Source organism: Peromyscus leucopus, chromosome 9, assembly GCF_004664715.2.
Source record: "Peromyscus leucopus breed LL Stock chromosome 9, UCI_PerLeu_2.1, whole genome shotgun sequence".
In the NCBI taxonomy this organism is placed as follows: Eukaryota; Metazoa; Chordata; class Mammalia; order Rodentia; family Cricetidae; genus Peromyscus; species Peromyscus leucopus.
In genome coordinates this window covers 37051025-37072916 of record NC_051070.1, presented here as the reverse complement: position 1 = coordinate 37072916, position 21892 = coordinate 37051025, and the positions used below count along the sequence as shown (strand labels likewise).

The following is a 21892-nucleotide window of genomic DNA, read 5'->3' as shown; positions in this document are numbered from 1 at the left end:
CAAATGCTATAAAAATAATGATTTCAGGAAAATCTTATTCTACAGATATTAGAAAAAGTAACTGTATGTTTCAATCAATTAAAAAAAACTAGCAAACAAGAAATAAATACTTTTTTTATTATTATATGATTTATTTCATAATGGTGGCTATTTTCAAAGACTAATGACTCTGAATTAACAATTTCGTTGTCTTTAAAAGGAGAAATATTCAGAATAACTGTCATTTATTGCTCGTTTTAGAAGAGAGCTTTGTTGACTTTGGTGAGAAAACTTTTTATATGTTATCTAGATTGGTTTATGTCTCTGCGTTCTTTAAACCAAAACAGATGTCTAGAAGTTATCTTCCAATCTCCAAATGTCTTCAAAAGATAGAAAGTACTTCAATGGTAGCCTTCTAACATCAAAGCTTTCTATTTTATGTATCTTTTATATACTGATATTTACTATTACATTTGGATGTTTATTTAAAATATGATATATTCAGATTACGGTTTCCTCTCCCTCTATTTTTCCCAGTTCCTCACCTCCTATCCGGATTCACCCACTTTCTGTCTCTCATTAGAACACAAATGGGCTTCTACAGGATAATAGTAAAACATAAGAAAAAAAAAAAAACTAATACATCAAAGTAAGATAAAACTAGCAAACAGAAGGAAAAGAGCCCAGGAAAAGGCCTAAGACACAAGCACAGATGCAGGGACTAACTTGTTCCCACACTCAGGAACTTCATAAAAGCACTAAGCTAGAAGCCATAATATATATGTACAGGATCTATAGAGTAAAAAGAAAGGGGAAAAAGTATGTGTGTGTGTGTGTGTGTGTGTGTGTTTGTGTGTGTGCATACACACACAATAAAAAATAAAAGAAATAAAAAAGGAAAAGCCCTGATGTGACATTATGAGACTGTGTCTGGTTTAATGAGATTTTTATGAATCAATATTACCCAGGCTAGGCTCAGAAGAACATGGAACTCCCATAGAAAATATCAAAGTGTGTGCTACATATGACCTTAATACATCAAAGGCATTTAAGAAATCCTACTGGGTGAAGACATTTCACTTATTTAGACACATTTGTCATCATTTGAACTCTATATCTTGGAAAAGTCACTGTAGAACAATTGTTAAAAATACCTAACAGGTCAAATATAAAGGGTTTCATGATAAACAAGAGAGGCAAAGGAGTCCTTTATTTTTTTATTTTTAATTTTTGAGACAGGGTATTACTATATAGGTGATAGAAAGAAATTAAGGCAAAGCATTGTAGGACAACAGAACATACATTTCACACACCCACACACATGCATGCAAGACTATACATAAGCACACACGCCAAATCATGTAAATGAGACTAATTGTAAGATATTTAAGGGGTAACTTAGTTGTTTACAATTGAACAATATGTAAACCAACAAAAAAGGTTAAAGCAGTACAATTAGTAAATTAGGAAATATTAATTAACTGTAAGTAGTTTTAAAATGACCATCTTTGGTAGTATTCAAAGAAAAGCAAATGAAAATTAAAAATGACATTTTAATCTAACGAATACTCAAAATCTCATAAATATGAAAATCTTCAACTAATGCATAACCAGAATTCATGTGGAAAGTTGGGGAAAATTAGAACATTTTTGGCAATGTATTTGGCAACATGCACCATAAGTCTTAAGTACATCCTTTTCTATTCTGTGCTTTAATGAAATAATTCAAACATTTTGTGACTATGCACGAAAGTATATTGATCCCATTGAAAAGTCAGAAAGACATTTCTATTACTTCCTTATTGAATGATACAAGCCAAATTAGGTGTGGCGTATCCAGTGGAACCAATGGCAAGGTATTTCAGATTAAGGATAACATGAAGTACTCAATGTTAGCAAGAGGATGTGGACATTAAGTGCATAGTGCCTAGGGTCACAGTTGTATTCAGAGGCAGCAAAGGGACAATGTGCCTAATGTAACTGTGAGTCCAGGAGAGACATAACGGCCAGTCGTCTCCTGATATAGGCTTGTTTAGGTGGATTTTATATTGCACAAGTAATTCTTTAAAGTTGGAAAAATAAATTTGGCCATTCAAAATGGAAACTAAAGTGCATAGAAATAAAAAAGTTGAATATTATTAATATTCTATTGAAAAGTCCATTAAAACAAGTTCTATCAGATTTCAGTTTTACAAACTAATATAATAGCGACCTTGAGAGGCTCTGTGTCAGTCCCCCAGGCCAAACCTCAACAGTATAGCCCGGCTGCTATCAATATTCAGCTAGATGACTTTCAACTGAGTGAGCAAATGTTCAAACAATATAATGATGCACCATTATCAGGCTAAGATGTTAATTTATGATGTTTCCAGAAGCACATTTTAACAGTTAATAGTATACTTTTCTAATACTCAGTTTTGGTTAACACTTTTAAATATTCCTTGAACATTATTTTCTGAATTTCTAACATAAAAATGGAATTGGACTTAGATGACCTTCCCTTTCTAGAACAAACAAGTGTGCTACACCACTATACTCATTTTGCTTCTAAACATAAGATACGCCTATCAGTGTAAGTAAAGAGGGCAGGGCAGCACTGCCCCTCTCTCTCCCTGCGGGGAAACCTTAGGTTCATTTCTTGTCCTGTGTCATGAGCTATTAGGATTCAGCAATGAAGTAGATGGATTTTACATTAAAACTGTCAATCCTCAGGGACTTGGAAAAAAAAGTCAAATCATTAAGGTTGATCATGAAACTACAACCCAATACACTATTTCCCCAGTTAGTGGTACCTTCTTTTTATTCTTTTATTGAAAATACTAGGTTTTTTTTTTTAAAAGTTAACATATTCTGATTATGGTTTCCCCTCCCCATACTCCTCTCCAACTCCCTCCATCCAGATCTACACCTTTTCTGTCTCTTAGAAAACTATGAGGCATCTAAAGAACAATAAAATAAAATAAAAAGAGATAAATAAAAACAAATCAAATATGACTCTTTTAACTGTATAAAATATAATAGATGTTTCTATAAGGTTGTAGTCAAATTTGTTAAGTTTTTCAAAAAGTTTCCATTACAATTAGAAAGCATACTATAAAGTAAGCAGAGAAAACAACAGAGTGGGCACACCCCTTCCCCCAGTACTTTCCCCCAGCTTTAGGAACTATTCCTGCTTCATCTAGAGTCCCTACATCTTAGTCACCCCAGGCTATTTTTACGGAAACCCCAGACACTGTGGTTTTTGTCTGGGAAGTTTCAGCATGAGTCTCCGAAGAATACTGAAGTATGCTGACAACAATGCTGTCACGTCTAGAAGAAATCAAATATCCAAAAATCTGCTTTTTGCTACAGTTATTTGTAGGGATTACAATCGGGAGCTGCCACTCCAGTCTCTGTGTGTCTTTTGTCTTCTCTACCAACCTCCCCACCCCCTCAGTCCTTCCTTTCTTCCCCCTCTCTCTGTAGCTATAGGGACTGAACTCAGCCTCAAGCTCATGCACACCAGGCAAGCAACAGCCTCAGCCTAGTTTAAGTCTCTTTTAATCAGGATCCTCTCTCACTTCTTCTCTCTCCTATGCTGCATTCAGTGGAAGAAATCAGTCCGTGTTCTACAGAATTTCCCTGTGTCAGTTTCTCGTGGATGTAAATCTACTGACAGATGAGCGTTGTTACAGACTTGTTACCTAAGTAATAATGAAGGAAAGGGAATACACTTGACCTCCAAGTCCTCCACAGGACACACCCTAGAAGACAGACAACACACACTGGAAAACTAAAGGGAGGAAGGTCCTTGAGGAAAGATCTGCTCTATGGCTAGTTATAGAAACAAGTGCTCATAGTTCTTTGTTCCCCAAATACACTATAATGTTAATGAAGCACCACACGAATCTTATGTGTCCACTGCATGAACAGGGAACTCGACAGGACTCACCAGTTTTCATTTCTAGTAAGCGCTTTTTCTCTAGCTGGCGTTCAAGGCGTTCTTTCTCTGCTCGCTCTTTAGCTATTCTGGCACGTTTGTCCTTTTCTGCTGCTTCTCTTTTTTTGATGTTTTCCTTTAACGCTTGCTAATACAAATAAATTTTGAAAAATGATTAATTTTAACCAGTGCTTCCACAAGAAAATTATCTAAAATCATACACAAGGTACAATACATTTCAGATAATGGTTAGTTCTGAAATGAGTAGCAGTCGTATAATACATACACATAAACCGTTGTTAAATATGTATCTATAAATAGCCTGCTAGGTTTAAAGCACCTGCATGTAAATGGAATTACCTAGAAGGGAAGAGACAGAAACTAAAAATACAGGCATTTAATACACAAATCAAATCTGCTTTCTAACATGTAAAGAGAGTCTTTAACTCTCTAAGAGTCTTCCATATTTTCTCTTCTATAAGCATCTCAACTTTAAGGGAAGAGGTGAAGAAATGACAGAAAAGGGAGGAAATCGCCATCTAAGAGTGGATAAAGATAACTGTATAAATACTTGATCCTGCAACTGTTGATCAGAGCCAATAAAATGCTAATGAAAAGAAGATCTCAATGGATATGTGATTAGTTAATTAATTTCTTATTTCTAAGTTTTATACCAATCAAGAAATGCCTCTCATGTGGCATTAGCGAGAATCAGCAGGTAAAGGTAGAATTTTGTAAGTGCCAACAAACAGCATGGCATCATATTACAACAAACAGACTGTATTTTATCTAAGTGTCAATGAAAACAAACAGGTTACAAGTTAATTACCACCAATAATTTAAAAGTATACAATCAAACTAAAAGTAAGTAGCCTAGTATTTTTCTTTTAAATGCAGGTCTAGAAATTGAATCCAAGGCTGCTGCACCCCAGGCAAGAGTTCATCCAACTGGACTACATCCCCAGCTCATTTGTTTTCTTACTGTTTGTGGCTGTGTTTGGGATTAAACACAAGTACTCACAGATCCTAACACAGCACTGAACAGTATAACCGCTTGTTTCTGTACCTGTGTGTGCATGAGGCATTTGTGTGTGTACATTTTCTGTTCATGCACACATCCAAGAATGTGGGGATCAGATTCTGATGGCAGGCATCTTCCTTAATAGCTCTCACCCTTATTGTTTGAGACAGGGTCTCCCAATGCAACCGGAGCTCACCAATCTGGTTAGCCTGACTCACAAGTGAGTTCCAGGAAAAACCAACAAGCTCTGGGGACCTGCCTGTCTCTGCCTTCTCAGCACTGTGATTAAAGGCACTCACCACTGTGCCATACCCAGCTTTGGCATGGCTGCTTGGATACAAACTCAGGTCTCAGGTTTGAGAGGCAAGCATATGGCTGACTGAGCTATTTCTCAACAATTGACAATATTTTTAAAACCCAGAGATAATATAAGTTCCTTGTTAAAAATTACAAAGTAAATTATAATATTATTGGTAAGAACAATGACAGAAAAACTCTAAGAAAGAAAAGAAACAAAATATTAACCCACTCCCACATTAATTTCAATTAAAACGGCAGGGGACCCCAAAACAGCTTGACCACACAGCTGCCATCACAGGCTTAGAGGCCCAGACACAGTTTCTGGCAGGCAAAACCTGGATCCAGGAAAAGCCATAAGCTTACCCCACCCAAATGGGCCTGCTTCTAAGAGGAAATACCTGACATTCCAAACATTCCCTATACCCCTAGACAAATGTCAGCAAACCAGGATCCTGAACCCTGGAAATCTCCTCACCCCAACCTCTGCTATGATTAAAAACTCCCCCTGCCTGGGTTTGGGGATCTCTATTTTGATTGCTGAGTCAGATACAGTCCAAGCTACAAGCTTGAAAATAAAGGCTCTTGCTTTTATATATGGGATTTGGTCTCTATGGTGGTATTTTGGGGGTCCCCATGATCTGGGCATAACAGGGTAAGGAGGAAATGATGTGCTTATAATCACATATTAAAAAAATAAACAGAAAAGAGGCCAAAATCATAAACAAACTAAAATACCACCCAATATCCCAGCAGTTGTGAAGTTTCTTCCACTAATTTTACACTAGATAAAGCCTACCTTGTAAAAATCAAGGAGCTGGCCAAGTGTGGTGGTTTGAATAAAAATGGCCCCACAAGCTCATATACTTGAATGCTTAATCATCAGGAAGTGGCACTATCAGAAAGGATTAGAAGGATTGAGGGGTGTGGCTTTTGAGTAGGTGTGGTCTTGTTGGAGGAAGTGGGTAACAGGGGTGGGGGTGGGGGGTGGGCTTTGAGGTTTTGAAAAGCCTTGCTAAACCCAGTCTGCCTCTTCTTGCCTGTAAATCAGGATGTAGCTTCCAGTTACTGCTCCAGTACCATGCCTGCTACCATGCTCCCTGCCATAACAATGGATGATCCTCTGAAACTGTAAGCAAGTCCCCAGATAAATACTTTCATTTATAAGAGATGCCATAGTCTTGGTGTCTCTTCATAGCAAAAGAACACTGACTAAGGTATTAATTGATGCTCTGTGGAAGAACGTTACAGGATCACCTGTTACAAAGTGCTCACCAAGTTGCTGAGTTTTAGAGATGGAAAGAGATAGTGGTAATAAGGTTAGAAGAGTTAAGGTGTGCTAATACAAGTTCTTGGAAAGAACCATACCTTACATGGAACCTTCTCCACAAGGCTGATCCGTTGATTAGAATTCCAATTAATTTGGAGAAAGTTTCAGGTCCAGAGGCTAATTACAATTTATCATGGGCTATCTTTAGCCCACTTAATAGCCATTCCTTGCCCATCTCTCTGACCTAACATCCTTGTGATTTTTAGATAAATCCTTTAGAATCCACGAACAGACCACTGGCTTCCACTAACCAAAAGGCTAAGAATATTGTCAGATAGCATGAGACCTATAACAGAGATTTCCCCGTTTGCTGTGACCACACACTTGATGCTTACAGCACTGTATTTGAAGTGTCTTAATTTATGACTTTCTTATTCTGTTACTATAAAAAAAGTTCATGATACTCTCACACAATGAAACATGCAATGTGGAGTAAGCAGAATCTGCATTCTCAGACCATGGTCAGACATACGTAGCTCTAGATACATTAATTTTCATCCCCTCATTGGGATGACAAGTATATTTTTGCATGAGTAAGTGAAGCCTGACGATTTAGGGGTTTCCAGGCTCAATTCAGAAGTTTTTAGGCATTATAAACTATGAGACTGAACACTGAGATGACATCACTAACCAAATACCTTTGTTCCAACTGTCATCTTGCAAGTACTTACACAATTAGTTCTGAGAAATGGTGGCAGTGCACCTTCCTAAAGCAAATCCACTTTTCTGTTGTTCAGAAATATAAGAGGGGGAATGCATGTCAGCCTCACTGCACTCCAGATTCTCTTCTGTAACACAAACCACCATCCATGCAGCTGGTAACTGGGTCTAATCACAATGCCACGTGAGAATCTAGGTTCAGGAACTCCTTCTCCGAGTAATAAATGATTCTCTGTCTCTGAACTATTTTCTTGCATCTTCTACCAACAGCCAGTAGGTAAAGTCTCAAACTCTTCACAGTTTGTAACTGATACTAACACCAATTACGGTTAAATTATAAAGTGGTATCTGCAATTCTAGATGCTTTCACAGACAATCCTGTCAAAATTCAAACTGAATTCTGCACTGCCAGTTCTGGCAAAATAAAATCAAGTACTTGTGCAGGGGGGCAGGAAGTTGCCTTTGAAGTGGGTGTATTTCCACTCTTTTATGGCCACATATGCTAAGTCAGGTATGAGATATTGGCGGATACAAAAATCAACAAAAGCTAGGCAGGCAGATATAGTAATTCCAAAACAAACAACTAACTAAATATCTAAAGGTTCCTCGACAGTAAGTGCTTCAATGTGCACATACGTAGCCATGTATGTGAATGCATACAGAAGATAGGCTAGAAAGAGTGGATTATGGGAAAAAGCATAAACAAATATTCAGGAATAAAACAGTATTTCTTCCTTGAGGAAAATACAAAGTACAGCATCTAATAATAACTCAGAGATTATTTATAAATTGCATTAACTTCTCAAACTTTATAGTGTAAATTCCACTTTACTGATTGAACACATTTCAATGTGAACATTTATTAGAGCATTTATTATCGGATATAACTGCCACACCCGCTTAGCAAAATAAAAAATAAATCAGTTACCTTATAAGATCTATAAAAATAGTGTTTACCTTTAAAAATACAGTCTGCAGTAGTTCCCAAAGCCATTTTGTTTTAGGGAAATGCAGTATTGGTTTTCATTTAAGTCTACCTCCAGCCAGGCGGTGGTAGTGCACGCCTTTAATCCCAGCACTTGGGAGGCAGAGACAGGTGAATCTCTGTGAGTTCGAGGCTAGCCTGGTCTACAGAGTGAGTTCCAGGAAAGGCACAAAGCTACACAGAGAAACCCTGTCTCGAAACCCCCCCCCCCCCCCCCCCCCCACACAAAGTCTACCTCCTTTAAAATTTGTTTTATTCTGACATTGTAATTGTTAGGAGAATTTTAGCATATAAATGAGCATTTAGCCGGCAACTAACATCATAGGACAAATAGTAATTCGAGACTTCTTGTATGCTAAATCATAAGAAATAAAAGTAGCCTCAAACAGCAAAACTCAACAAAGAATGATTATTATCTTAGATAAAATTGTTTCGTAATTATGTAAATCCCAAACAAAAGGCTTGTAAGGACCGTTGAGGCAGAAATATCCACTGGTTGACTAGAAGTCACTAACTCAAAAAAGTAATCTTATACGTGACATCCCTGTGTGGGCACTCAGCAAATACCCCACTGACTGCACTAGGCTCCATATTGTTACAAGACAGTGGGAATTCTTCCCCAGAGACAGACTTAGGAACACCCTTTTGAAAGATCTATGGGTCAATAAGTCCACAGCAGTGACCACGAAAGGATTTTCAAACCTTAGCCAGATTTTGCCTGTTCATTTCTAAGAAAACCAATAACCCAATCCAGTTCCTAAGAGCAACATACTTCTCATGAGTATCTATGTAATAATACCCATGTATAATGACAAATACACGAATCCTAAAATATATATCTCTTCTATCAGGAACATGGCTTCCAGAGGGAAATACAGAGCGCCTACTTAGTCTCACCTATATTAGTTTGTAACAGAACCGAGGTACTAAGAATTCTGCCAAAAATGGTTTAAAAATTTATTGCAGCATTACATACTTCCCCCTGAGAAATCAAAAGGGCTCCAATTTAACTGAGGTTGTGCATGCATGTGGGTATGTGCATGTTTATGTGTAAAATTTAGAAGTGTCGGAATAATACTTATGAGTTGTGGTTAATATTATCATAAACATTATCTTTGATTTTCATGAAAATTTATTATCATTTATGTTAATTCTACAACTTGTTTTTTCCTTTCAAAATTCTTTGTAATAGTAGTCTGCATTTTTATAGGTAAATTATACTTCATTTATGTTGCCTGTATTATTGAACTTATTCTACTAGTAGGATTTAAGTTGTTTCCAATGTTTGGCTACGATGAATAGTATGGATATGGATATAAACAGTGTAGACGCCAGCTACTGCACAAATGTAAGAGTTCTTTAATAGTTCTTCCCATTAACTGGTTCCTAAATTAGTATATAAAGTTATTGACAGCCAGTTTGTAAGTGAAAGAAAAGCTTGAGGCAATACAAACTGAAAACATGTATGTTATAAAATACATATATGTAAGAGTGCTGGATCACATTGTAAATATTATTTCATATGATAAGTATCATCACAAAAATCTGCACACGACTCCCTTCCAAATAGAGGTGGAACTGATGAGCCAAAGGAATAGAATGTCATTGGACTTATTAGAAGATATTAAAATCTTTTTAAATGGTGAGCCAATATACACTTCGACCTCCATTATATAACCACAGCTGTGCAACACCAAAACTGTCACCACACGTCTTAATATTGCTAGCATAGGTGATTTTACATCATGCTTTACTTATATTCCTTTAGTTACTAGTTCATTTAAGCATCATTTTATGTCACTGTAAAGTCATTTGTGTTTATTTCCTCTTCTGTGAACTGCCTATTTCATTTGCTTTTTATTTTTAAACTGTTTTCTCTAAAAATACTGGTTAGTTTTCTAGAAATCTTGGACACCATGCCTTTGTCAATTTATGATTTACAAATATAATCCCAACAGTATTTACAGTGCTATTCATAAAGACTGTTCCTAAAATGTACATAGTCAAAGCCTCTTTTGTGTCAATGCTGGCCCCTTTAAGTCTTTAAGGGATCCTTTGTACTTCAATGAAAGGTATTTTCTGCACTTCATAAGGTTTGAAGTTGTTTTTGACACTTCAGTAGTTTAGTTATTTGAAGTCAATGTTTGTGAATAGTCTGAGGAGGAGATGTATATAAGTTCTTCCTATGATCTTATTCTTGACATGAATCATTTAATATGCTTTTACAAAATTATTACATGCTCTACAATTTTCTTCCTTTTAAATTTCTAATTTCATGTTAATGAGACCAACAAATAAAACTGATAGTTAGAAATTTAGTGAGCTTGCGTTCATAGTGTCAGGTAAACTATTTCAATAATAGCTCCAATTTGCTTTAGTAAATTGGAAGTTCTTTAATGATTGTTTGGGTACTATGCACACATATCAACACCAGCCTTTTACTGAAGTGTTTAAAGCTTCTACAACTTTAGCATCTTTTTGTCTGACTTACCAATAACCAAGAGAACACTGACAAACTTTCCCAGCATAATGCTAATTTCTGGGTTCATCCACACAGTTTATCAATATTTACATTATCAGCAGTGGTGGCACATGCCTTTAATCCCTGCACTCAGAGGCAGAGCCAGATCTGGTGGATCTTAAGAGCTCAAGGTCAACCTGGTCTATAAAATAAGTCCCAGGATAGCCAGGGCTACACAGTGAAACCCTGTCCTGAAACATGCCCCCATCCCCCGCAAAAATAAATGACATTGTCATTTGGGGCTCTGTCATCTTATGTAACATTTGTATGCTTCAGGTGAAGTACGCTTTCCGTCTTCATGAAGGAGTACTTTTAGCTGTAAGTGTACTTTGTTAACAATACCCCTTCCTGTTGTCTTTCAGTATTTCCCCGTTGCTTCACTTCACACGTTCCTGTATCTCATTGCTCTAGGTCCGGTAAATCTCATGAACCCAAGTTTCCTTTTTCAATCTAATCTGTCTTTTAAACATCCTTGTGGTTTTTATTCTTATTAGTTCTACCTTGCATTATTCCTTTTATATGTTTATTTTATGCTATGATTTTTTTCTTTGTATACATCTCTTGGTCTAATTCTCCCCTATAATTTGGACTTTATACCTGATACTTCTAGTCTGCAGATTTTCCTGATGATTTTATAATACAGACAATACACACCCCATGGTGGCTTGAAAGAAAATGGTCCCCAAAGGGAGTAGCACTATTAGGAACTGTGGCCTTGTTGGAGGAAGTGTGTCACTGTAGGGGTGGGCTTTGAGGTCTCTTTTGCTCGAGCTTCCCCTGGTGTGACTATCATATGACTTCCTGTTGCCTGAAAGATGCAGCACGGTCAGCTCCACCACCACATCTGCCTGCATGCCCCCGTGCTCCCCATCATGATGATGATGGGCTGAACCCCTGAATCCCCTCAATTAAATGTTTTTCTTATAAGAGTTGCCAATGGTCATGGTGTCTTTCCACAGCAATAGAAACCTAGGACACACAGTCAGTTTAATTCATATCTTTACTTTCCTGCCATTTCAACCATACAGCAGTTTTGAACCCCCGATCTTTCTTTCAACTGATCACTCTGCTGTGTAAGTCTCCCTCTTCATACAAAATAACAAAATAATACTTTTATTGTATACGTCATTTTTTTTTACATTTGTTCTTATGTCTTTTGTCTCATGAGCCTTTCTTTTAAAAAAAGAAATGCTTCCGTAAATACATCCTTTAGAATAGAAGACAACTAACTGTCCACTGTGGGCTAATCATGTTTTATAAGTATAGTTCTGTGGAAAAAATAGGTATATTCATAAAGCTATGCTGCTTTATACTGGTGAGTAACTCACCAACTTTGAGTAGTACATCCTGAACCCTGAAATACTATCTGGCCTGTTAAGAAAAACTCTGCCAATCTGTTTTGGAAGCTCCTTTTAAAAGTGACTGTTGAGGCTGGGGAGATGGCTCAGTGCCCGGCAAGCCTGGCCTCCTGAGGCTGAGCTCTCAAAACCTCGTGAAAGAAGCAGGACACAGCCCAAGCACCTATAATCCCAGTGCATTCCCCCTGGAAAAAGACAGGACACAGTCAGCCCAAGCACCTATAATGCCAGTGCATTTCCCCTAGGAATTGGAAAAAGACAGGACAACCTTCCGAAGCTTGTGGTACAGCTGGCCTGATGCATGCAAGCTGGGAACAAGACAGATCCTGTCTCAAACAAGCTAGAAGGCAAAAACTGACACCTAAGGCTGTTCTCTGAACTCCACATGCACAAAAGGGCACACATACACACTTACTTTCCGTTTCTTCACAAATAGTCTAACTCTGTCATTGTCTAGGAAGACTATTAACATCAGACGAATAACTTTATTACCACATGAAGACATTTCCTACCTCCTACTGGCTTCCTCTGTTGACCAGAAGTAATACGTATCTAAGAAACTATTGGAGTGATAACTTGTTCTCTGCTTTTAAGAATCTTTGTTTTGGTATCCTGTGGTTCCACTCACAGAATATTGTATGTGCTTGTGGATACATGTGTGTGACTGCAGGAGCCCACAGAGGTCAACAGCATTGGATCTCCCTGGTGCTGGAGTTACCAGTAATCATCTCCTGCCCTAACTGGGTGCTTGGAACTGAATTTACCTCTTCCGTAAGAGCAGTGTGCACCTGTAAATCACTTAACCATTTTTCCAGCCTATTTACAGGTTTTGAGTTTTATTTTACTTATTTTGAGTGTTACAGATGGTCTTTCCAGTTTGTGAATTCTTGATCTGGAAACATTTTAAGCACTGTTTTGAGTGTTTACTGTCCTTCATTTATTCTCCTCAGTCTATACTTTGTGGCTCCTACCACAAAATGGGAAAGACTGTCTCACCTTGTTCCATGTTTTCCCTCAACCACACTGTTTCTCTGGATTGTCCTCTGAACACTTGCACTGAATATGCATTTCTTTCCAGGTAGGGTACAGTTTGCTCTAGTCCAGTGTGTGTTTAATTTCAACCTCCACACTTCCATTTCCACTACTCCCTTTTCGTTTTAAGTGGTCATTTTTTAGTAGACTAGTCTTTTTTTTTTTTTTTTTTTTAAATTGCTGTTACTTTCTTAAACATTTTGTGTATTTCATATGTGGAGTCTTGTAGGGGAATGTCTATGTCTCTTTTTGTTATCTCCTCATCACATCCTACTCCAAAGTTTTTTAGTACTTGGGACTGCCTTCTTGTTTGCTCACCTTAGTTAATAAGATTTGGGGGCGTAAAGTTGTCATCGTATTCCAGCAGAGAGCTTTGAATTGGCTTCTGTAAATAACGGGGCATTGTTTTCCAACCTGGATGAGATTAATTTCCCTCCATCCTATGCTTACTTTGAAAGCTTTATGTGATGTCCTTATTCTGCACAAGCCCTGGTCTGCAACTTCACAGCCCATGGCAGCACTGCTTTTCCTCTTTCTCTTTAGTTCATTTGTCCTGGGATATTTCCTTAGCTTGCTAATGCAACAGCCAGTTTTTGAAAATGGCTCATTGGATTACTGAGAAAGGTTGGGAAGAATATAAGAAAAATATATGAGCCTTAAAGAAGCTGGGTGAATTATTGTAGGATAGATCCTCCAGCATCTTCACTAAACACGTGCCCGATAAGCAAAGTTCTGCAGTGTTTAATATCGTGAAGCTGAATAACATCTTATTTCATTTTATAATGCTGTATCTCATCTACACTAAAGAAATTCTGGGTACCTTAGGCATATTTTTTTAGGTTCCAAGATTAAATGAAGGTAATTGGATATTCATAAAATTAATTCTAAGAAAGCATTCACACACATGTTATATGGAAAGTTTAAAATATTAAATATGCATCTGATAATAGAACAGATAGGAAATTTGATTATTTTTATAATTTTTTTTAAAAATCTGATTTTTATCACATACTTGAATGATGCAATAATCTAATGAGATTTAAATCTAAAGTCATAATCTTATTTAAATGGCTATCTGGCACTGAAGAGCTGTGTGACACTGCCTTGGTTGCTTCTGTAAAAAGGATAATATATATGGATACTTCAAGAACTAAAGACATTAGTTTATATATTTGCCTTATACCACTTCCCTAGCACATTTTAAGTGGAAGGTCCACACAGTGTTAACAAATATTGTTTTATAATATCACTAATTTTAATTAGGATTTTCATGAGAGTATAATCAATCATTCAAGTGCCTCAGGCATATTTATTCAGCAAGGACTCATGAAGATCCATGTTCTAGCTTCTGTCAATATTATATGCTTCTATCAAACAGAAGGGGAATGCCAATTCTCAAAGCTCCTATGAGAATGTAAGTGTTTCTATTCAGAGATGTTGGAATAGGATGGAAGCTACACTAAGTTGAATGGGAGTGAAGTGGAGGCATCCAATGCAGGCTGGATGACTTGGCAGGGAAGGTGTCATGATGAATTAAATATGGAAGGCAAGATGTAGTTCTCAACCTCAAGTCTAGCCATTATTCCTGTAAGGACTCAATTTACATATGTATGCACATTGTTTTAATATTACCAGATATAACGTGCTCAGAGATTTTATTTTGGTAAAGGGACTTAGCTCCTTTACCTATATTTTCCTTCAAAGTACTGCTTAAGCTGTTTTTGAAAGCTATATATTGGTACTTTTAAATTTGAGAGTAAATTTTAGAATGACTTTTAATTGGGCAATGTTTTAAGTTACATATGAGGAATGTTTAATTTTAAGGGAAAGCCACACATTATTTTGCATATTTATCTGTCTTAAAAAATCAAATATAAAATCGTAGTATTAAATATAAGTAGTCATAGATACCAATTTTTAAAAAATTATATTTCATCTCAGTTCATACTATTAAATAACTATATATTCACCTCAATGTTTTTCAAGCTATTTTATTATCTTGTATATTTTTTGTTGAAAACTAGAGAGATCTCATTAAAAAAAAAAAAGCTTAAAAAGCCTTGCCCTTTAAGTTTTATTTCTTTCAACATCCATGTATACTCAAGTTATGGAACCCTGAAATAACTCTCTGTAATAAAAGTTTCAGTAAACTCAAGTTCTGTTTCCTAAGTATTCGCTTTTTGTCTGGTGTCTCTAACTTCAGAAACTGAATTTAACTCTTCATGCTCCCTAGGATTAGGTATTACATATTTTCAGAAGCAGGCTAGTTTTCTCTAAGTAAACAAACACATTAATATATAATATATTGCCAGTGAACGCCTTGCTTAGGTATGTTTACCCTCATGTGAAGGCAATAAGACTGCTTTTTGGAAACTCCCGATAGCTCGCTTCATTATGAGAAATGAACAGAAAATATTTTCTTTTGAAACAAACAATGTAAAAAGCATTCTTGTGCTCCTGTAACATTCCCATAATGAACTAAGAAGGAAAATGCTTCAAATGCATACTCACAGAATTTGGTAGGAATTCAAAAGCATGTGGTTCTCATTTTTCTATAAAATATTTTTCCTAATAAGTAGAAAATTTCCACAAAGGTAAAGAATAAAAATCCTAGAAAGTTGACTACTAAATAAGTCCCATTTTGTAAATTCAATGACATTGGTTTTACTCTAACATCACCTGTCATCTTACAATGCTCCTAAGGAGGGTGGGTGAATGTCACACACTCCGCTCTGCCATGAAACAATTCAGCAATTGAACTTAATACCAACGGTTACTTGCAGGTACAATATGATCATGGACAAATATGCCCTAATGGGATCTCTAAAATAGCCCAATGGCTATGCAGCTGCTCATGATTAAAAATTTCTCCTCCAGTTCCTCTCTTCTTGAAAGTCTTCTCAGAGAGGTAAACAAAGCGCTTGTTAGCCAAAGGGTAACATTACTACCCCCATCACTTTGCTACAGACTGGTTGGTCTGCAAAGCTCTGATGTAAATAAAATACTTCAACTAGTACAGTGGGTCTTTAACCAAGCAAGATACAGTTGTAAGTTTCTTTCCAAACATAATTTGATTCTCCACATTGTGTTTTCTTTCCTTGAAGTGCTATAATGTTCTTTTTATTTCTCAATCATAAAGTTAAACACTGACAAATCAATGGATAGAATGTATCCATACAGTGCTGGGAGTAGGCAGGTGATAGGGTAGCCATTTGCTGAGTTAATTCCCTGTTTTAGGCAAACAGCCAACTGACAACTCATATGTTCCACGTGAAACTTGTTATGTTTAACATATAAAAGTCAGACTCTGGGACAAATAACCTTTTTCAATCCTCCCCTACTGTTTTCTATGTCTGTGTCTGAGTATGTGTTTGAAGTGCAAGAGAGGATTACATTTGAGGTATGAATATAATGTCATTCTATGCATTTCTGTCTGCACTTTGCTGGTTTATAAAGTAATTTCTTCAGTTTCATGGGTTAGCATGTGCTAATACATGTAGCTGTTGTTTTTGTTATTAAAAATGATCCAGCCATTAATTTTTTTCTATTTCATTGAGCAACATAACCAAAAGGCAAATACAAACTATCAGCTATTTAAAAATATAGAACCAGTCTTTCAAATACATGTATTATTTCACTGAAAAATGCAAAGAGCGAGCAAATCTTATCAACAAAGAGGAAGTTCAAGTGAATTACAATAGGTATGTTTCATTTTGAAAATTTTAAAAGAATAATGATCAGGAAATCACAAATATTCTCAAAGTTGCAAAGTCAAAAAACCAAGCAATTAGGATTGATCTCATTGCTTAAATAAAAAAAGACACCAAAGGATGAGGAGAGGGGGAAAAAACAGAATATTTTCTTCTTATGTGGGAAGCCTTAGAGTTCCAAGTATGATCTCAGAATAACAAAGGTGCTAATGAAGACAGAAGCCCTATGTGAAAAGCCTCCAAATACAATGTTGAAATTGTAAGACCACCAAAATATGCAGGGTTGAAAATGCTTTCTATTATAATTACAGAAGCTGGCTCAACACCCCACCATAAGACTTGTACATATTTTTACCTCTGACAACATAAAACATATCAATCTACAAGCTTTAAGGTGCATTCAGGACACATTAAGTGCTTTGCCCTCCTGCTACTGTCTAGCTGGTTCACACAGCAGTCAGCACAAATGGTATTCTGAGCTGACAATCATCAAATTTGTATGATTTAAATGATTTGCCAAAACATGTTGTATTCTAACTGTTCTCCTTGCCAAAAGAATTTTTACAGCAAATACTTTCTCACTGTAATTGATGATGGAGTAATAGAAGATGGGATAAAAGTTACTCCCTTAGACTGAGAATTAAGTAGAAAAAAATTAGATTTGACCATCAGATACAGTAAGATTATGGGTGTTATTTTTGCTCTGGTATTTGTTCACTATACATATATCAACTAGATAAACAAAAACCAACTAAGTTAATGTTTGCAGAAAGATGAATGTGAAATCTTAATTGGAGAAAGCTAAGTAATAACTCATAGAAATAATCTGATGACAGCTAAACACAGCTGGGTGTCTACTCTGCTCACAGGATTCTGTATGGAGAACAAAAAGGGGGGGGGCACTTAAAATCCTGATAATGTTATGAAGAAAACAGAAAGAAGATTATTGTACCCTGACTTTGCACACAGCTAGCTCGTTGTAAGGCTTTATGTGCATTTAGTAATTACCCCCACTACATGTAGTTACTGCCAGGTAACGGAGGCTCGGTAAGGTTAAATAACTTGCAAGTTACGGTCACTAACACCTACAACTCAACATATGATACTCAGATGCTAGCGTCTGCCCAGAACTACCGTTATCTTCCTATTTGTGAGGAAACCAGGGCACAGACGTCTTCTAGGATACAAAGTGAGGCCAGAGCACACATTACACTTCAAGGTTACACTGATAAGGGTAGAAAAGAAAATTAGGTTTAAATTCAAAGACTAGCATGAATATGTCTTTGCTGCTGGCTAAGATAAAGAAGTATATGAGCCGGGCAGTGGTGGCACACACCTTTAATCCCAGCACTCGGGAGGCAGAGACAGGCGGATCTCTGTGAGTTCGAGGCCAGCCTGGACTACCAAGTGAGTTCTAGGAGAGGCACAAAGCTACACAGAGAAACCCTATCTCGAAAAACCAAAAAAAAAAAAAAAAAAAAAAAAAGAAGTATATGAGGACACTAGCAGGATCCAACAAAAATAACACACTGAATGTGTACGACCCCTTTCAAAGCATGAGATTATCTATTAGCAACAGGCAGATGCTCATGAAGAGTGAACCTAAAACAACTCACAAGCCTGAACTGATGAGTTGTTATAAAGCACTACAGTAATCGGGGCATGAGTACCACTCCGTGGAAGCTTAATGCCTAGCAGAGCACCAAATAGCAGAGAGCTGACAGTCTGCAGTCAACAATTCCAATCAACACCTCCAATTGTAACTTTATGCTTGAAAGGGTCCCACGACACAGAAAGGTACCACAGGAGGGCACAGATTTACCACCCACTTACCACCTTGATTTTCTCCCCATCACAGCCAGGCTTACGTTAACTGTCTCAAAGTTTAAAACAGAACATTTTATATTTTGATAGTAAAACAACCCTGAAAAGTGCAAAGTAATAAAGTATGCTGTGTGCTAATACTTACTAGGTGTCTTTAAAAAAAGAAGAAAGAAGGAGAAAGAAGGAGAGGAAGGAGAGGAAGAGGAAGAAGGAAAAGGAGGAGGAGGAAGGGCAGGAGGAAGAACAAGGAGAGGAAAAGGAGGAGGAAGAGGAAGAAGGAGGAGGAAGAGGAAGAAGGAAGAGGGAGGAGGAGGAGAAGGAGGAGGAGGGGGAGGAGGAGGAAGAGGAGGAGAAGAAGAAGAAGGAGGAGGAGGAGGAGGAGGAGGAGGAGGAGGAGGAGGAGGAGGAGGAGGAAGAAGAAGAAGAAGAAGAAGAAGAAGAAGAAGAAGAAGAAGAAGAAGAAGAAGAAGAAGAAGAAGAAGAAGAAGAAGAAGAAGAAGAAGGCCGGCCCTAACAGTCATTATCTCTAACTTGCTGCAAACTGAACAGCAGGGTGCTTTAAAACCATTAAAAATGCAAGAGTTAGAAGTGAACAGGCTCCAGCAGGTAGAGGCTTGCATGCTGCCAAGTAAGAGGACCTGAGTTCCAGTCTCAGGATCCATATGTTGGAAGCAGAGAACTAACTCTCAAGTTGTCCTCTGGCCTCTATACAAGTTCCATGGCATATGCCTCCCCTACACCTGACACACAATTAAAAAACAATTTTTTAAAAAGTCGAAGTGCAGGAATTGCAAGTAGGCAAGCATCAGTTCAACTGTAGTTCCTCTCAAACTTGAAGCTCTTTTACAAGAACCCTGGGCTCCTCCACCCAGTCTCTTCTACTTGCAAAGCTGCACCTCACAAGACACTGTGAAGACTAAGGGAGAGCTAGAGTGTTCCTGCATCCATGCAGTCCTCAGGATCCAGAAAGAAGCTAGTTAGTGCTCAACCACTGCTGTGTGCTTGGGGTTTCCTGCTGGTGATGATGCTAACAAAAATAAGGTTTCACAAAACTACACTGTGTTCCCTTCCTTATTCCTCATTTCTGGAGAAGCTGGATGAGTAGCTCTAAACACACTGATGCCCAGTAAGCACAGAGCCTTGTGGGAGGAAAGGACATCAACAAAGCCTTAACTCTCGTGTAAGCAGGGTGAGTTAAAGCTCTGTCAAATGAACAGCTTTCTTCACAGAGGCTACAAGATCTTGAAAATTTCCCCTCTTGGTCTACATGGTTTGTGGCAGCAATCTGGAACAGATGTTGCCTCTTTAGCTACTGTAACAAAGCTCTTATAAAACAGAAGAATAAACTTGAAGAGGAAAATCTAGAGAACTTAGTTAAGACTGCAGTAATACTTAGGAGAAACGAGGTGAGTTGGTCAAAGGAATTGACTATATAGCTTTTAATAGCTTCAGTTCACAAGCAAAGATAGTTCTAAAATATAAACATTTCAGATAAACTGATTGCACATTAAATTACTGTAAGTGACACTGGTCATGATTTTTAGTTTGAATTTAGTTCCACTTGAAAGTGTTCTAGATGCCACAAGTGTAGTAGTTCGTGCAATTCAGGTCTACATGGTACAGAATCAGGAGCCAGGCAAACTAGGTCAGCATACTGGCTCCTTGCCACCTGCACAATGACGAGCCAATCAGATTTCTTTATGACTTTGTCTTATCTTTAAAAAGGGCACTGAAGTTTAAACATCTGGTTGTGGGGAAGTTTAAATAAGTGAAGATGGAATGTGGCAAATGGTTGACTATGAATGCTTTGGTTGTTAAAGCACAGCATACACTGATCACATGATTCCAAACATTTACTAATTTTAACACTACATTGTACTAGACACACAAGGGTGACAAGATAGATCCAAACCTTAGGAGAGGAAGGAAATCCTGGGAAAGATGAGTGGGAGGGTGAGTGCAATGAGGCAGCTAAGACTAGAAGGAACAGTACTTCAGCCCTGAGCATGGAAGGCAGAGTGGCCTGAATTAGAGAAAGCACTCCATGGGAACCCACCAGCTCAGCAGGAGGTCTGGACCAAGGATCTGGTACAAATACATAATACATAATACAAAACAAACCTTGATATTTATGTCCAGAATACATCATTGTAAGTAAAACAATAGTGATGTCACTCTGGAATCCAAGATTACCTCTCTCAAACTGCAAACATTTTACGGTTTATTTCCACTAAGCATGGTGCCTCATGAGTCATTAGATAATTCTAAACAATTTATTACAAAGAAAGTCTTTCTCTCTGTCTCTACACACACACACACACACACACACACACACACACACACACACACACACACCATAAGAAGACAGACTAAATACATATCCAATAATTAAGACAATTTAAATTGAATTTTTGGAGAAAAAAGAACAAGAAGTGTTAGTAAATGTGCATGTTGTTGCTTTCCTTTTAAATGGAAGGCTTGTACTAAAAGCTAATCAAATCATTTGTAAGCAATTATAACTGTCCAAAAAAGTTAGCAATAAAGTTTTCCTGAGATTAAAAAGCAGCTCTTTAAATCCAATCTTCTCTTTCTTTATACTTTAAAACTTTTTAATCCTCACAAACATTTGCTGAAATATAGAAATGACTTCCCCATTTATTAAGAATAACAATTTTTCCTTGCTGTACTGTATCCCCTGTCTCCCAAAGGAGGCAACAATACCTTCTCACTTTAATATGCGTGTGGTTTTTTTCCCCCATCTAATCAGCTAATACTTTTCAAAAGATCTTTTTAATACCTAAATGAAAGGATTCTACCTCAAAGACCTGACCTCCCTATTAAAGTGTCTGAGGCAAACTGTAGGAATGTAAAACCTACTCAAAGGGAAATCGCAGGGAGCTTATTGTACAATGCATTAAAAAAGGAGGGGAGAAAAGCTTCGCAGGAGCTGCATGGAAATTGGTAAAATTATACCACAAAAATACAAATTGATCTTAAGCATAAAGAAGCAAATTCATAGCCAAAAACTTACTCTAGACGCGCTCTGTAATCAGCCAGGAGGGGGCCTTTATGGAAACCATCACAATTTGTCACTTTTTCAATCAAAATTTCTGATTACAGTTTCATGTTTAAAAAGGTCCCAAAAAGAACTACGTATTTTTCAACAGATTTAAAATTTGAAAAATTCAAAGCTAACATACAACACTAGAGAAAAGGTAGGTTTCACTGCAAAAAAAAATGAGAACAGAATTAAATA

The 21892-nt window shown here is 37.2% G+C and overlaps 1 protein-coding gene across 4 annotated transcripts in view; it reads right to left on the bottom strand.

Annotated features, from left to right (window-relative positions):
• Diaph3 (diaphanous related formin 3) overlaps positions 1–21892 on the bottom strand; it is a 486098-nt gene that overhangs the window by 147131 nt on the left and 317075 nt on the right. For all 4 annotated transcript variants that reach the window (XM_028878991.2, XM_028878999.2, XM_037208361.1 and 1 more), the window contains one exon: positions 3911–4046. In XM_028878991.2, the coding sequence (XP_028734824.1) occupies positions 3911–4046 (136 nt within the window). The remainder of the gene's footprint in view (positions 1–3910; positions 4047–21892) is intronic.